This window comes from Heterocephalus glaber, unplaced genomic scaffold (assembly GCF_053883595.1).
Source record: "Heterocephalus glaber isolate CG9 unplaced genomic scaffold, H.glaber_assembly_v1.0 deba00001452, whole genome shotgun sequence".
Lineage (NCBI taxonomy): Eukaryota > Metazoa > Chordata > Mammalia > Rodentia > Bathyergidae > Heterocephalus > Heterocephalus glaber.
The window spans coordinates 16380249-16397423 of NW_028258302.1; the positions used below are offsets into that span (position 1 = coordinate 16380249).

Here is a 17175-nt window from a genome sequence, read left to right on the forward strand (position 1 = left end):
CCAAAAAGCCAAGGGCCTTTCATATTACTGGGCCCCACAAGTTAGGTAACTGGTCTTAGCCAGAGACCTAGAGGTTAAGCCTTTCATTTCCATCCCCACCATATTCAAATGTTGAGGGTTGATTTCCAGGTCCAGCTCTTTCTGGGAGGGCAAACTGTGCTTCAATCATCACTTCCCCCTCCTGGGCAATAGCAGAGCATGCAAATTCACTCTCCTGGGTATAGATGTTGTTCTGCTGTTCCATCCAAGTCTCCTTACAAGGAGGAGAATGGAGCCTCCTCACCCAGGGAATTTTCTTTACTTCCCCAAGTCATTGACAGATAAAAGGTACAAAAGGCTAGTCTGATTGTAGTGTGGTTTATGCTCCAGAATCCCTCCCAACTTGGTTCCTGCTCAGTGTATTTCCTTTCCCTCTTCTGCTTCAACACTTCTTTTACAAATATTTCCTAAAGTACACATCTCAAAGATCACCAATGCTTCTCTCAAGTTTTTTTTTTTTTTTTTTTTTTTTTTGGTGCCAGGGATCGAACTCAGGACCTTTCTCTGAAGCTCTGCTTCTAAGACAATGGGCTTAACTTCTGGATCTTTCTTAAAACAAGAGCACCAGATTCTCAAAAGAATAAATTCTACCACTTGGTCTGTCACAAACTTATTTTAGGCAAGTCACTCAAGTCTCCTGGTGACAGACAAGATAGTTCCTGAAGACACTCCAGCCCAAATCTGCCCCTGCCACTCCTCTGCCCAACTGCCAAGCCAGTCACAAAAGGGTAGGAAGTCAGGCCAAGGAAGGAACACTTTTCAAACTTTTCAAAGGAAAAACATTGAAAGCCACCCTAGTCTCTCCAATTTTATTACAGGACATGTTAGGGTGAGGGAGGCAAGTGGAAAAGAGGTGACAAAAGTGCAGTTGGGGACTCTTCCCTGGCTGGGGAGGGGCGGAGGCATCAGATGAAGAAGATTCAGAAAGCTCAAGTAGTCGGAGCTTTACCTGAGCCCAGGCTTGATTGACGTGGAATCAGCCCTCCCTCTGGGAGCAGCAGAATGGAGGGCAGAGGCCCAGCTAAAGCTGGTGGAGGTACTAAGGCAGACTCAGGTGCCCTCCTTCCCTGTAAGGGCAGGAAGTACCATCTCCCAGGAGGACTCAAAGAACATGGCTGAGCTCATGCTTCAGGCCCAGTCTGGACCTCAAAGGGAAATGAGGCATGATTTTCACCTCGGCGCAAACAGGTAGGGGAAGAAGTGGGGGTGTGGTGCCAAATGAAACACCCCAAGGTCAAGACACAGGCTTGGGAGTTATATATGGGTCTGAGTCTCAACTCTACCACTCTGCGTGAACTTGGTCACTTTGCTTCCGTAAGACTCATTTCTTCATCTGCAAAATGGGAATGGTCACCTACCTCACAAGTTTGTTGTGAGGATTAAATAAGAAACCACCTGTAATTTTAGCAGTGACCCAGGCACAGAAGGCTCTTGGTAACCTGCTGCTATTGTTACACCTAGTACCCAATGAAGAAGAGGACTGGCTAAGGCAGGCTCCACATGGGGACACCCAGGGTGGCAGGACTCAGCAGATGCAGGGACAGGTCTGCCTTCTTCCTCTGTCAGGTTTAAGATGGAGCCCCTGCTGGGATGAGGGGGTGGGGAAGAGTTAGGCATGTGAAGAACAGGCTGACTTCAAGGCCTTCATGAGAAAAGCCCAAAGATACCTTCTGAGGCTGCATGGACAGGATAGAGCTGGGGGTTCAGTACACTCATTCTCTGAAGACTGTTTTTAAAAATCTAGAAGAGGAGACGTAAGAGAGAATACTGCTTCCCCTATGTGCAACTGCAAAGGCATCAAGCTGGATCCATCTAGGATTTCAGATCCAGCCATCATGGGGCTGCTGCTCAGGGAGCCTTGCTCTCTTCTTTCTCCTCAGCACTGTGGTTATAAAAAATACCTACAAACTGTGAGAAAGTTCAAATAAAAACACTTTTTTGGATGTATAAAAAAGAGACTGGCCATGGTCAGTGGCTCAGGATGTGAACAAAGGCCCCAAGAGTGGCCAAGGAGAGTTGGTAGGTGCCCCACAGTAGAGAGGCTGGTCTGGGGTACCCCTGGTGGCAGGGGCAGTGCTGGCTCTGGTGCAGCCTGTTCTTTGGCTGGGCTGTACTTCCATGGAGTCAGGGACTGAGGTGTCAGGACGCCCTGGCTCCCACAGTCCTGCAATGATCTCTGCTTGGGCAGGCAGTAGGAGTACCCTGGCCCTGGGCCTTAGCAACCCTCAGTGGGTCCTTCCTAATGGCAGAGGCCTACTTCCCAGGAAACTTCCCAGGCCCTGAAACAGGTTTGGGGGCCTGCACAAGGCCCACTGAGCCACTGGGAGCAGCTGAAGTACAGCAGTGTTCCACACCGGCAGGGGCTCTGCACACAGAAGGCTGTCACCTGCTGAGATGGACCCAGGCTGGGGATATCAGACAGAGGAGGGCAGCTGGGGTGTGGCTAGCAAGGACAGCTCTGTGTAGACAGGAAAGCTGCCTGCCTCCCCCGCTGCCCCCGGCTCCTTCATGTTTCCTTCTGGAAAGAATTAAAGCCAGGAAAGAAGGGTGACCCTGTCTTGGAGGATCTTGAGTAACTTCTTGAGCCAGCTGGGTAGGGAAAGACTGGGGGGCCACAGAGCTCACGGTTCATCCTGTGTGTCTAAGCCCCTCCTGTCTAACCCTCATCACCGAGGCAGAGCTGGATGGCCACCCTCAGTTGACCTCAGGCCCTGAGAGGCAGCCTAGGGTGAGGAGGGCTAGGAGCTTCTCCAGTCTGAGACAGCTGAGGCCCACTGAGGCAACACACTAGGACTCAAGTAGAGGCAGGCCGCGCTGAAGTCCCTCCTTCAGGAACTGCATGTAGGTGGCTGTGGATGGGTCTTCAAAGGTGGATGAGAAGCTGAAGATGTTGTCTTTGATGTCCTCAGGCTTCATGGAGGTGATGTCCAGAAAGTAGTTGGCATTGATGTGGTGGACCTGGGAGAAGGGCTGGGTGAGGAAAGCCGGGGAGGCCCCAGGCTCACTGTCTGGGGAGAAGCAGCCACTTTCAAGCCTCCACAGTCCTCGCTCTGGGAGGCACTTTCCAGAACTTAACCCAGGACAGGCTGTTCTGCCCCTGTTCACACAGGGCCTCTGGCTATAGACTCCTGCCATCTTGTCTACTAGGCAGAAACCTAACATCTTTCAGGGTCACCTTTTCCACTACCTTCTTCCCCTTCCTACCCATTCCTCAAAATGGCTCTTGCCTCTCTGTTGCTGCGAACCCTGAACTCCAAACTCACTTCTATCGATGTCCAGTACATGATGGGCCCCTTTTCCCCATCCACTAGCGGCTGAATGGGTGAACAATCAACAGATGAGTGAGAGAAGCACACTACACAGAGTCCCCCAGGCAGTCCCGCCTGTCCATCTCCAGGGCCCCAGCCTGTATGGGCACCACAAGACAGGAGCCAGTGATACCTTCAAGCTGCCTGGCTCCCCCATGCCTCTCCCCGTTCTCCACATCTCCAGGGCCCTTTGGACCTGGGACAGCAGAAGCCTCCTGCCTGCTGCCTTTCCTCTCCCCAAGCCCTCCCTGAATGCCTTGGCCACCCAGCCCAGCTCCTGCTCCTACACTGCTCCCACTCTAAGCTCCTGAGGCAGCAGACCACCCTCCTGTGGGATTACAGGGTAAGGCTGGCTTCCCTCTAGGACCTGGAGGTTCTGAGGCTCATGCAGGCCCACTGCAAAGTCAGCTGCACTTCTGCATGCCAAGTCTCTGAACCCTTTGAGCCTCACTTTCCTTGTAAATAAAATGGACATCAGTGATCGCCTGTCTCTTGACACTGTTGTGAGGACCCTGTGAGAGATGTGGGTGAGGATGGAAAAGGGACTCCTCAGGAAAGACAGGGTCTGGAAGCCTGGCTCCGGCCAGGCCCCAGCCTGGTCTTCTCTGCCTGCCACAAGGCCCCATTCCTCCCTCCTGCTAAACCAGACTGGCTACGATGGTCCCTGGGAAGCCTTCCTTCCAGGCCATGCTTCTGCTCACCGAACAATCTGTTACACCTGGAGACACTCTGACCCTGCTACTGTGTGGTCCCCAGAGTGATGCTGAGGTCCTGCTTCTAGTGAGGGTGCCCCAACACCTGCAATGCCATTCCTGAGGCACTGGCTGTCTGTGTCCCTTACTTCTGCTCCCTGCAATCCTTGGTGCTTACCACAGTGCCATTGGGCAGACAGATCATCATCTCCACGGGGAAGCTGTACTTCTCCAGGTGCAGGCCCGCCAGTTGCCGATGTGACAGGTTCTCTGCATTGCTCTGTGGGGACAGTCAGCACACTCCTGGTACCTCAGCCCCCAGCACTCTCCCTGGGGCCCTCCAGGGCTGTTCCCAGCCACTCACCTGCAGGTCCTCCAGCTCCTTCACCAGGGACCAGGTACTGATGAAGCTCTCATTGAGAAGGGTGAGGATGGGCGAACTTTCCAGGACAGTCTCCCGGAGAGTCCGCCCCGAACCTGTTCAGGGAGAGGCCGAGGCCAGAGGGTGAGGTGCCCCACATGTCCCACTGGGGCTTCCAGTCAGTAGTGGTCTTGCTTTGGGCAAAACTCATGGGCTGCAGAATGGTCTCTGCACCCAGGTAAACTAATAGATTCAAGTAACACACCAGCTTCCTGGGCTGAGGTTCACTGTGGGGGTTTCTACCTGGCCCAGTGATTTCTGGACAGTGACAGCTTCTCAAATCCCCTGAACTCTGTGCCTTTACACGAAGACTGTTCCTCTACCCAGAACCCTCTTTTTCCTACTCATCCTTCAAAGTCTCAACTTAAATGTTGCTTTCACCACGAAGCTGCCCCTGATCTCCAGCTACAAACTCTCACGCCACGCTGGGCCATGCCTCATATGATACTCGCCATACTGAGACTTATTCATTCCACATCTACCTCTGCACCACCCTAGGGGATGCCAGCGCCTGGCCTACTGCTTGGTACAGCAGGTACCCAGAACCAGATGAGGGCAAAGCCATTGTTTTACTCATCTCTGAACACACTGCTGGACACCCAAAGAACTTTACATCCAGCAAGTCTTTGGTGAGTTTCCTGAGTAAGAAACACAAGCCCCGCCTCTGGTACTATTTTCTCTCCCCTTTGTGGATACTACTTTACAGGGCACAAGGTAGTTTCACATTCATTTTCACAACTCAGGGAGGTAAGTATGTTAGCCCTCCCGTCATTGGTGAGGATACAGGCTTAGGGAGCGGAAGTCACTTGGGCAAAGTCACCAAGTTGAAAATGGCTGAGTCTGAACCTGGTCTGCCATGGCCTTCTCTTCACCCAGCAGCTTCCTCTGGATTTTGCACAGGGTCTTCCAAGCCCGCACCCCTGCTCTGTGGCTCCCACAGGAGGCTCCTATTCATCTCTAGCCCCGATGCCCACAAAGTGTGAAGTCTCTCCTTTTTCCCCTCAGAAGTGGTTGATCTCCCTCACCTCAGCAGGACTGGTCGTCCAGGGCCCCCCACAGCAGGATCGAGTGCACCAGCTTGTTCTCGGCCTTGGCTCGGTCGAAGGCCTCAATGAATGGCAGGTAGGTGACCTGAGGCAGACAGAGCTTAGCTACTGTGTGTGGCTAGGGTCCTCTTTAGGGGCTGAGTATACATGTGTATGTGAGGCTGTGTACATGCATGCCTGTAGGTATGTGTGAGTGTGTATGTGTCTGTCTGTCTGCATGTGTGTGACGAGTGTGGCTGAACTGGGCACCTCTTCTATAGTCACAGTGGCACAGGGCCAGCACCCATGGCCCAGCCAGCCCCGAGTGCTCCATTGTTGGCACCCACAGTTACTGCAGTGCTCTCAGCCTCAACCCGCAGAACCCAACCCCAGCCTCCCCCAGCCTGGGCTCACCTTCTTGAAGGGGTACATGGCCACCTCCAGGCGCCGGGCAGCCTCCTCCCAGCTCAGCTCCTGCTGCCACCTGATCTCCTCAAACACAAACTGGAGGGGCTCCCCCGAGGGCAGGCGACTGTCAATCAGATTACCATCTTCGTCCAGGATCACGGAGGGCACGGAAGGGCCTGTGGCCTCCAGCTCCATCTGGGCCAGAGGTCAGTGGTGAGGGGCTCCAAGAGACCCTGAGGATGTGCCATTCATCGGAGAGGTGGGAATTCTGAGGCCCAGGGAAAGCTGGGGCCCGGGCAGGGTCCCACTGTGGGCTCACCTGGGGTATATAGCCGATGTCAACCTCCATGCTGCTGCTCTCACTGGCCCCGTACAGCCACTCCATGTCCACATTCAGAGACCTGGGGATGCCAACCCAGAGCAGCAACATCGTCAAAGCCCACTGCCACGTGAGCCTTCATCTCGCTTAACATGAACATTGTCCCATTTCACAGATGAGGATACTGAAGCTCTGCACAGTGCCCAGCTCGGTCTTCTTCCCAGGCTGCCCCTTCCTGAGACACTACCACAGCCACTGGCCCAGCCTGGGACTGTTCCCACCAGGGCTCTCACAGCACGTGTGCCCATGACCCTTTGGGGTACAGAGATGGTCAGTGCCTCCCTGTAGGAGACAGCATAAGGCAAGAGTGAAAACCAGACATCAGGTCCCTGCAAGGGCCATCCCACTTTCCTCTAGCGGACAGCAAATCTGGCCTGATTAATGCAATATGCAGCTGCGCCACATGGGGGCACCCCAGGACCGACTACCAGCCACCTGGGTTGCCGTGAAATGGTGCAGGTGAGCTGGGTGCCCCGTGTTGGGCCATCCCTGTGGCCCAGGAGCAGCTTCCTGGGCTGGCTGGTCATCTGCCCTTGTCTCATCCAGTCCAGGACCTCCCACCTCAACAACCCAGGCCAGCTGGGCTGAGCCTACAGGCCAGGCACTCCTTGCTAGGGGAGGCTGGAGTGGAATTGTGCTTCCTCCTGGTTTCCCCTCTGGTCTCACACATCCTTGCCTGCCTCTCTGGGAAGAGGATGAAGCCACTCCCACTCCTAGGGTTTACTTGCTCTTCCCAGCTTATCCCAAACATCCCCTCACTTCTGCCCCAGAGGTGAAACAGACCAGGAGTCAGCCTCCCACTAGCAGATGAGAAAACTGAGCCCCAGAGAGGGCCAGGACCTTGCCCACAGCCACACAGCACATTAGTGCCATGCCCAAGACTTAACTAGGAGCCTCCCGGCTCTCAGCTGGGGTACAGACGTCATGCAGGGCTGCTAAGTAGCCACTTGGTATCAAGGAGGAAGCTCTCAAAGCCAGGCCCCTGGTCCACTGTTCTGCTGACAGGTGATGACCTTGAGCAGGAGAGGCTGACAGGCAGGTGGCAGGTATAGTCCTGTCCGAGAAGCCCTGCAAAGGCTCCGTGGAGGTGGAGGGTCTGCCCCAGGCATTTGCATGTGCTGTTCCCTCTGCTGAAAACCCTTTTCTACCCCGGGTTTCTGTGGAGATGTCATTTCCTCTGGGAAGCCTTCCTGGACCACCACCAGCCCTGCTCAGCAGCCCTGCTGCCTTCCCTCCCCTTGGTAGCATGAGCAGGCTGCAGTTTCAGATTTGCCTGGGGCCCATGAGCATAGCAAGGTGGAAGGCATCAGCTTTAGGGAGGGTCTGTTGGCTGCTACACTGGGCCCCTGTACAGAGGTGGAGGGCCAGGCCCAATGGGTGCCTGGGGAATGCATGCTGTGCGATGGCGTGACCCTCATCCGTCCACCTCTCCTTCTCTCCTCCTGGGCAGTGCCAGGTCCTTCCCAAGAGCTGGCTCTGGGAGCAAGGGGAGGGGCCGGGACTGAGGGGTCTGAAGGGTCTCTGGGCCCCTCTCCTTGTGAGCTCCTGCAGCTGGGATGCAAAAAGCTGTAGCAGGGTACTGTGCTCAGCCAGGGCCAGCTCCCACCTGTGATTGGGCACGAAGAGCCGGAAGTCACGGATGTGGGTGGCATCCTTTGACAGGATGATGTGGCCGGTGAACTGGCCCGGGGAGAACCAGAAGGGGAAGTCAGGGGGCTCACTGAGCTGGAACTCAGCATGGATCCTGTGGGAACAGAGCCAGTTAAGCTAAAGCCCTCATCTCCCTGTCCCCAGCCTGGCCAGACTGCCGAGAGACAGGACAGGACGACGGAGGGGGAATGAGGCACAGGGAGAAAGTGTGTCCCTCCAAGAGCAGCCATATTTCAGGATCAACTGGCATGCTGTCTCTTGACCTACCCTGACCTCCTACAGCTTCTCCAGCCCACCAACCTCAGGCTAAGCAAGTTCCAGACATTTCTCACCAAACCCTCATGTACCCTGATACACAGAGGAGGGACCAGAGGCTTAGAGCCTGAGGCACAAGGTGGGAGTGGTGGAGCTGGGGGCTTCAGGCAGGCCCTTGCTTGTCTGCGCTGCACCTCCCACGCTGCCTTGAAGTCCCTGGCCACTGGGCAGACCACTCACCGGAACATCACAGTGTAGTAGGAGTCACTGACAGCAGTCAGGCAGGCCACAGCCCCTTGAGGGGCAAAGCGGGTCTTCACAAAGGGCCGAGGGTGAAACATGCTTAGCAGCCGGTGGACGATGACCTGGAGGACACAGTGGGGATGCGGCTACCTGGCTACGCACTCTGGGCCTGAACCGGCTGGGTGAGGTCAGCCCTGGACTTCAAGGCCCAGTGCCTCTGGGGAACTGGAGGAAAGGTCCAGAGGGAGGCAGGAGAGCAGGCAGGCCAGGCCTGGCACTGGGGTCCAGGAGCACATGGGAGGGGGCTACTTCGGGCCCAGGAGACCCCAGGTCTCGCATGGCTGTCCTTACCTCCTTGCCCTTGGGCGGTGGTGGGTAGAAGCGGTTGTTGGACAAATAACCCGTGAAGACACTCAGCTCACTGGGGATGATCCACCAGGGCTCTCCCAGTTCCTGGCCCCGAGGTGGGAGGAAGGGCTGGAAGTGGCGGGCAGCAAACACTGCACTTGGTGAAGCTGCAGTTGTCCAGTTGCGAAGACCAGACAGCGCGAGGCGGGAGACCTGGGGCAGGGGAAAGCCCAGGCTCTGGGGTGCCTGTCCCTCAAGCCTTGAGCCAGACCACAGGCCAATGGAGTAAGGAGGTTCCTGCCCTGATGACAGCCATCAGAGTGGTCCTGTCCTGACAGAGAGAGGCTCATCTCACCCTCCTAGGCCCCAGCAGGAGCAATGGCCCATGGCCCACCGAGGCCCAGCTCAGGCCAGTGCAGCTTGGTCAAGGTGGGGGAGCTATGAGAGCCGGAGGGGCTGCCCAGGACAGGAGGACAGGGGTGATAAAGCTCGGGGTCCCACACAGATTCTATCCCCATCTTCTGCACAGACCAAGCCCAGCTGCCAGCACCTGCTCCAGGCCACCTTGCCCCTCCATGGCCCTGGCTTTCCACTCTCTAATCCTCCAAGACTCTGCCAGGAGCTAATGTCAACTGACAGAATTTGTATTTGGTGCTGAGTCTGATGGGAGAAATGGGTAAGCATCTTATGGATAAAATCTCGAGTCAAAAGCAGGATGAGACCACAGGGAAAGGGAAGGAGGTCGCCCCAGAAAGGGCCCTGCCTTGAGTGTCACCTGCCCCACCCTTGCTGGGCACCTTGCACCAAGGCCTCAGCCCATTTCCTCTGAGCTCATGGTGGGAGGAAAGTAGAGTGAGGAACCACAGGGCTGACTACACAGTGCCTGGTACCCAGAAAAGGGACCCTGGAGCTGAAGAGCCCCTTGTAATAACCCTACCATGCATAGCTCCTCCCTGTCCTCACGGGGTGCAGGCAGGAGCTGTGTCCCTCCAAGGCATCAGCCAGCAGGTCAATGAGTGCCTGACACCCTCAAGGGAACTCAGTCACCAGGGAGCTGCCCCTTCTTTGATAAGTAATAGGTCCCCTCTCCTTTCACACGTCCATAGTGCTAGGAGCCAGGCTCAGTGGAGGGTGGTGGTGGGAGGAAGGAGGGAGTTAACAGGCAGGTCTGGGCCTGTCACAGGCTGGCCAGCCCTGGGGGAGCTGCTGGAGAGGGTGGTGCTTGCTCTTGCTCATCTCCTCTGGAAGTGCAGGTGTGGCCCAGGTGCATGTCCCACCTGCTTCTCACCACTCTGTCAGGGCTCATCTACCAGGAAGGCCCAGCACACCAAGTCCACCTCCACCCTAGATCTTTCTGCGGAAGGTCAAACCTGAGTTTCCAACAATTTCTAACACCCCACACACCCCAGCCCCTGGCATCTCAACTTCAGTGTGTCCAAACTGGTGTCACCTCCTCCCTCCCCACCAGACGTACTCCTCTCCTATGGTCCTCATCTGGGCCAGCGGCCACCATGCACTGGTCACCAGCAATCAGCCTGAGTCCCCCTGCCCTCCTCTCTATCAGTAGCCACACCTCGCCCTGCCTTTCCCAGCATCCTCCAGGCTGTGCTTCCTCTCTGTGTCCCTGGGCTCCTCCCACTCTGGGAGCTGGTCTGCTTGCTCCTGTCTCTCCCTGAGCTACCCACGTCCTGGCCCCTTGCCCACACCAGCCTGGAGAGCACAAATCTGATGTGGGATCTCTTCTTTCAAAATCTGCTGGGGTGTTCTGCAGCTGCAAAGTCAGACCACCAGACCCTTGGCCGTCTGGCAACTTCTCTTGAAGCCCCACTGACCAGGACGGCCCTGCAACGTGCCCTGGGTCCAGCCCCAGCAGCCCTCTGGCCTTGACCCATTGGCCTGCCACATCTGCCTTCAGGCTTCTGCTCATGCTGAAGTGGCATTTCAGCTGTGTCGGTGTGGGCTGGGCACAAAAAACGTCATCCCTGGCAGAAGGAACACAGCGAGAAGGCTCACAGCATCTGAGAAAGCCTGGAGATGTGTGGAAGGGAGGCTGGCTGGCATGAAGGAGAGAGAAGGCTGAGTGGGTAGGAGAGAGAGTATAGGGTGGGGAGGGTCAGGGGTGGCTTGGGCCCTGAGGTGTCCTCAGACCACATCCACAGGGCCTGGGGGCGGGGGATGCTGGTGATGCTAACCCGTCTCCTCCTCCTTTTCCTCCTCCTCCTCCGCCCTCTCCCCTGGCAGGGGGCTTAACCTCACCAGTTCTAGTTTATTAGAGTTCAACAGAGCACTGCTGGGAGCCAGGCACCTGCTAGAGGTCTGGGGAGAGATGGATGTGAAGTTGTCACTGTAAGTGGTGCAGCTGCATTACCTGGGCTTGACTTCACCCCACCCCTCCCCCTTCCCTGTGGTCCCGGAAGCCCGCTTGGAGGAGGGGCACATGCTTCTCCCCACTGCCCCACTGGACTGTGGACCTGGACAACAGGGATGCACAACAGTCTTGGACTCCGGGATCTGGCACAGTGGGATGTAGAGGACAGCTGGCAAAGGAAGGACAGAGGAAGCAAGCACAGACCCATCCTCAGGATGGAGCACACCAGGGGATCTTACTGTCTGCCTGAGGGGCCACCTCTGCCCCCACTTACCCCTAGGAAGCCATCTTTGCTCTTTGTCATGGTCTCAGGGAGCAGAGGCTGGAATCGGGCTTCTATGGTGAGGGTCTCTTCACTGGGGTCGGAGGGCAGCTCCTCCTCCTCATAGGTGGCCACAGGTGTTGACCCTGTGAGATACAGATGGCTGCAGAGGCCCTGCCCTTGGGCTGCAGGCCCTTACTTCTCTCAGGATGTTCCCACTGGCTGGTGATGGAGGGAGCCAGGCTCAGAGCTGGGTTAACAGTTAACAATCACAGAATAACAACCAGCATGTATAGCATTATAGTTACATGATAGCCCTGGGAGGCAGATAATAACATTATTACTAACTGTTTTACACATGAGAAAGTGGAGGCTCAGAGTCACTTCCCCAGGGTCACACAGCTAGGCAGCAGGAGAGTCAGCGTGGAAACCCAGGCCTGATTTGCTCTAAACCTCCAATCAGTCCTGACTCTTCTGGGTCTTGGGGGACTGTGAGGGACTCAGTCAAGGAAGGCAGAAAGAGAATCAGGTGTCTCTGGTGTCACTGAAAGGGCATTGGTGCGGGGTGACGAGATCTGCTTCTCCTTGTTCTCCTGGGTGGCCTGACTTCCTTCTGTAGAAGGGAACTTGATTTCTCACATCTCCTGCTCAGGGAGCTGCCAAGTATGTCATCTTTCTAGTGTGGAGAGCATCACTGCAAGGTTTAAGGGAGAAAGGATGCCCATTTCAAAAGGGATGACTAAGAAACACCTGTAGACTGAAGCACACTGGGCTCATCCTATGTGCTCTGCCAAGGGAGATTTAAGCCACAGAGCCCTGCCTCGCATTTGGTGGCCCTGGTGGCCAGCTGGAAGGCTGTATAGGTGCAGGCTGAACGGGTGCATTCCAGGGATTTAGCTCAGTGGTTCCGTTGCCTGCCTTGCAAGCGCAAGGACCCGAGTTGGATCCCCAGTACCAAAAAAAAAAAAAAGCAGCTCTCAATTAGGAGTCATCTGAAGCACCCAGGATGCTCTTCAAATGCAGATGGCCTGATCCCATCTGAGAGAATCTACTGAGTCAGAACCTGAAGAGGCAGGAATCAACAAACTGCCCAGCCACTCTGGATGCGAATCCCTGTTCTAAAACTCACTATTATTCTGTATTTATAAGTCAATGCAGTCAAATATCCTCAGTGATCTGGAAACTGTAGCAGAAGGGGGCGGTAAGAAAATGCAGGGTTATTAGTCTGCTTTGCTCATTCAATTATTTTACTAGTATCACAGATAATTGTGAAGAATAATACTCAGTTTAGCCAGGTGCAGTGCAGCACTACTCAGGAGGCTGAGGTGGGAGGATCACTTGAGCTCAGGAGATTCAGGCCAGCCTGGGCAACATAATAAGAACTGATCTCTTTTTAAAAAAAATCTGAGGATGTAGCTCAGTAGAAGAGCACTTGCCCACCATGCACATGGCCCAGGGTTCCATCTCCAGCACTGCAAAAACAACAACAACAACAACAGCAACAACAAAAAGAACCCCAGCCTTTTCTACCCCTTTGATTTTGGGGGGGGGGGTACCAGGGATCGAACTCGGGACCGTGCACTTTTGAGGCAGGCGGTGAAACCACTGAGCTAAATCCCCAGCCCTTCCCTTTGGTTTTTTCATAAAAATGTTGTTTTCTGAATTATAAGTAACATTTTATTATATCACTATAGATGATTTTTAAGAATCTCAAAGTAGAAAGCAGAACATTAAACACATGCATAATTCTACCAATGAGAGAGAACTGTTTGCCTCTACTTATTGCTTGATTTTGTTTATTTGTTTGGTTGTTTTTTGCCCTCTGATTTCCCAAAAGATGGTCCATGTTTTGCATTCACACACTAGAGGCAGTGGAGGGATTCTTTTCTCCTGATGAGATTTAGATGAAAAAATTAGAAGTGTCCTAAGCCCACAAACTTTGCTAAAATGTTATTTGGAGAGAACTCTGGCTCTCTGGTCACAGAAAAGGACAGGAGGTGGCTGTGCAGATACTCAGAGACGCATACACGGAGTAAGAGGTAAAGGCAGAGCCAGAGGGTGAGACCTGCTCAGCTGCCCATCTGCTTTCATGGCAGAACTGCCTGCCCGAGACACACTGATACACAGTCGCCGCAGCAAATCTGCATTTTCATCTGACCTTCCTCGTCCAGCAGTGACACAGGCCACGAAGCCAGCGAGTGACCCGTCTCCCTGAAACACAGAAAGGTACTCTGGTGCCGGCATCTCTCTCCTGCCTGTCCCATACTGACTGACTTCCACCAGGCAAGCTGGATAATCACTGTGTGCCAAGATCCTACATTTGACAGAGGTCACAAGAGGTTGGATGGGAATGGACACAGAGCTCCTCCACTGCAGGCTGCCTTTACCATCACACACCTTCCTCCCAGTCCCCAGCCTCTCTGGTACCTGTCAGCTTCTCTGCGATGGGTTTGAACTCCTCGGGGCTGAGACGCATATCGTGGTCAGTATCCAGCGAGGAGAAGAGAAAGAGGCCTTCTGTCCCCAGGGCCTTCTGTGCGGATTCCTGCTGGGGAGGCAGGAGCTGGGCTGAGGACCGGTTAGATGCCCCAACCTCCCTGTCCCAAACAGCCAGTTGCTTCCTGATACAGCAGCTTCCACTACCCTGAGTTCTCTCCATACTTGCCCATCCTTTTGTCCAAATGTCACCTCTGAATAGTCCGAGTCCCCTTCTAGTCACTTCTGCTCCCTGCTCCACTCTGCCTTCGTGGGTGGATGGTCCATTCTCCCAGTCTGTCCCAGTCTCCTTCCGGGTCCTGCTTCACCCAGGCCTTGCCATTGTCCCCTCCTGCCTCTGCCGCCTCCTCTCCCCAGGTCCCTGCGCTCCCAGTCCCCCACCAGGCTCTCCAGTCCCAGCATCTGAGGCTTTGTCCGGCGTCATGTCCAAGGCCCCCCTCTCAGGGGCCCTTCCAGTCTGAGCAGCCCTGCCTCACCCTAGCCAGTCCTCAGTTCTTCCTCTTCCTCGCGTCCTGCCCAGCGCCCCTCGCTTCCCTCTGCCCATCCCTGGGTCCCCGACCTGCCGCGCCGCCGCCTGGGCCTCGGAGAGGTAGGTGTGGACCTGGGCGGTGATAGCGACGGCGGCGGCCAGCAGGGCTCCGAGCAGCGCCAGGGCGCGCCCGCGATTGCGGGCCGGGTCGGCGGGGTCGCCGGGGTCGCCAGGGCCGGGGCTGGGCGGCCCGCGCTCGTCGGCTTGGCTCATGGCGGCAGCGCGGCCAACTAACGGGCTGTGGGCGGGGCGGCGGCCGGGGGCGGGCCGGCGGGCGGGGCGGCGGCCGAGGGGCTGGATCCGGCCCCTGGCGTTGGGACGTGCGGCTCCGCAGGCCCTTTCGCGTCCCCTCGACTCTTCCTGGCCCGTAGCCCCGCACGCCTGCGCCAGCCTCTGTGATCCCGCTCCAGGCTGTGACCCGGACACGGAAAGGAGAAGGCGCTGCGGCCGGAGCCCGGGAGAATCCTGCAGCTGCACCCTGGCCACCGAGGCCTCTGGTCCTCTGTTGCCAGAAGCTGTTGGGCACCCGCGTGCCGTCCTTACGCACGTATTTCTGCAACATCTGCAGGGATCAAGAAGGAGAAAAACTGAAAAGGAAGTTCAGGGCCTGGTCCCTTTTAGTCTAGTTGGAGGGCCATCTCTGGTGCTTCATCACTGTGGGGGTCTTCCTATTCCGGGCCACGCAGGCGGACACCTTCCCATGGGGCAGGGGTCCTCCCTCCCGCATAGGAGGCACGCAGGAGGCTCTGCTCCTGGAGAGCAGGGACCGTGCAATGTAGATGCTGTGGCCCCTCTGCAGATAGCCAGGGCCCCGTGAGTTACCTGCACCCTCTGCTCTGCTGGTCCGGCATGCATAGGAGTAGCAGTTCCGGGGAACCCTTGGCAGCTCAGAGGAGGGCCTTGGGAATGGAGACAGAGGAAGTACTTTTCTGTGTCCATCCCCAGGAGCCCTGGTTCCCGCCACGCTCTCTTCCACTATCCCCATCCCCAAAGCTTGTGGGGCGGCTATGTCTGCTCTCCCCAGAGAGCAGCTGTGAAACCTCTAGACAAGAACTCAGCCCAGGGGAGTGAGCAGCGCCCCTTAGCGATCAAAACCAGCTCTCGGTGTAGGTACTGCTGTCAGGTCTGGGAAACCGGAGGGATCCAGTGGATTTCAAGCCTCTACACTGTGCCAGTCATGGATTGATTGTTATGGCATGTTGTTCTCAGGCCACCGAATGAAGTAAGGATTGCCCATCCTTTTTCAGTTGAGGAGTGTGAGATCTGGCACCAGGGTTTGTCTGAGTCCATTTTTCTTGCCGTCCCCCAGAGGGATGGTCCAGACTGGGACTGGCCTCTACTGCCATTCCTGTCCTTTGGTAACCAGTCATGACTGTGCCGCGTGGGGCACGACTCTGTCCTCCGAGCATCCGTGCAGGTCCTGGCACATGGTGGCCACTCCCCCAGTGTCTGTTGGAGAAGTGGCTTCCGGGGACTCTCCAGGGCTGTGGGCCTGACCCAGACCTTGTCCTGTGCTCTGGCCGCACATCCTCAGACCCACCGAGGGCCTGACATCTGGTGTTGGCTTTCCAAGTCTTCCAACTGTACCACTTCCAACTCATTATTGCTAATGTTTGGGGACAGTGTGCAAAGGACAGATGTTATTAGAAAACCAAATTCTGTTCTATCAGGAAGCAAAATTAACAGAGCATAAAGCAGGTTAGGAGGAGAAGATTGATGAACCAAGGTCCCTGGAAAATAAACGAGAGGAATTTTCTTTGCCAGATTACTTTTAGTTATTACACTTGCTGTTGTTAAAGACATAGCAACTCCATTGGTCTCTGCTGCCCAGGGCTGAAGGGATGGGCCACTAGGGCTTGCAGGGCATGGGGGCCACTCAGAGCAGGGGATGTGGGGTGGGGATTATGGGACTTGGCTCAGGGAGCCTTGGGCAGTGGATGGATCTTCTGCTGGTTCTGGGGAGCGGGCACCTTTGGGCTTTGGCAGCAGAGCAGAGCCCCTGGTGGGCACCCTTCCCAGAAGGACTCATCTCCTGAGCAGCACAGGGCCTTGAGAGTTTGGGCCAGCAGGGAAATTCTGCCCAGAGATGGCTCTGCAGGGTCTCTTTGGCATCTTATTCCTCCCAGGGTGGGGAAAAGGGTGGCAAATGGAAACTTTCAGGCACATGACATGTTAGTCATATCCTTGGGGACCTCACAGGTTAGCAGGGAACTCATTCATTCAACAACACGTTTATCAAGGGTCTACTGCAGTCTGTTCTGGAATTGGCAGAACAGAGAATAAAACAGAGTCTCTGCTCCTTCAGACAAGTCAGTGGGCCCTCACTCCCCTCCATGGGTGAGCATTCTGAGAGGGCGTCCCTGACTGTCAGCAGGACTCAGGAGAGGCTGCCCAGAGCACTGGATTCAGGAGGTCACCAGTCACAGCATGTGGGGAAGAGCATTCTAGGAGCTGGGGACAGCAGAGGCACAAGCCCAGTGGCATGAAGCCTGATGCAGTATCCATGGGTTACTGCAGAGGATGCCAGCAGAGGGACTCCAGAGGAAGAAGAAGAGGAGGAGGCAGGAAAGACAGGCTCAGGCTCCGGCCAGCTGGAGAAATGCCTGGGCTTTATCCTTGAGACAAAGGGAGTCACCAGAAGAGAGGGACATTCAGCCACATCATGCCCTGCACAGTGCTGGGCCCTTGGTTCTGTTGGGAGGTGGAGGACTCCTGATCTCACACTCCTCACTGCAGTGTTGGTGAACACTGC

General features: G+C 55.8%; 1 protein-coding gene across 6 annotated transcripts; it reads right to left on the reverse strand.

The window, feature by feature from the left end:
- Positions 1 to 834: 834 nt before the first annotated feature.
- Selenon (selenoprotein N) lies at positions 835 to 15436 on the reverse strand. Of its 6 annotated transcripts, none has more exons than XM_021263085.2 (13): positions 15246 to 15433; positions 14454 to 14985; positions 13826 to 13946; positions 11411 to 11544; positions 8772 to 8981; positions 8418 to 8542; positions 7879 to 8016; positions 6213 to 6294; positions 5900 to 6088; positions 5486 to 5591; positions 4404 to 4516; positions 4218 to 4319; positions 835 to 3009 (listed from the first exon to the last, which is right to left on the reverse strand). In XM_021263085.2, the coding sequence occupies exons 1-13, from the start codon at positions 15272 to 15274 to the stop codon at positions 2827 to 2829; spliced, it is 2064 nt and encodes a 687-aa protein (XP_021118744.2). In that variant the 5' UTR covers positions 15275 to 15433; the 3' UTR covers positions 835 to 2826. The 6 variants fall into 6 exon arrangements, 5 of the variants coding, with proteins under 5 accessions (XP_021118744.2, XP_021118747.2, XP_004850671.3 ...); XM_021263088.2 differs by having other exon boundaries at positions 835 to 2997; positions 15246 to 15424; XM_004850614.4 differs by lacking the exon at positions 15246 to 15433 and having other exon boundaries at positions 835 to 2997; positions 13826 to 13943; positions 14454 to 14651.
- Positions 15437 to 17175: the final 1739 nt, after the last annotated feature.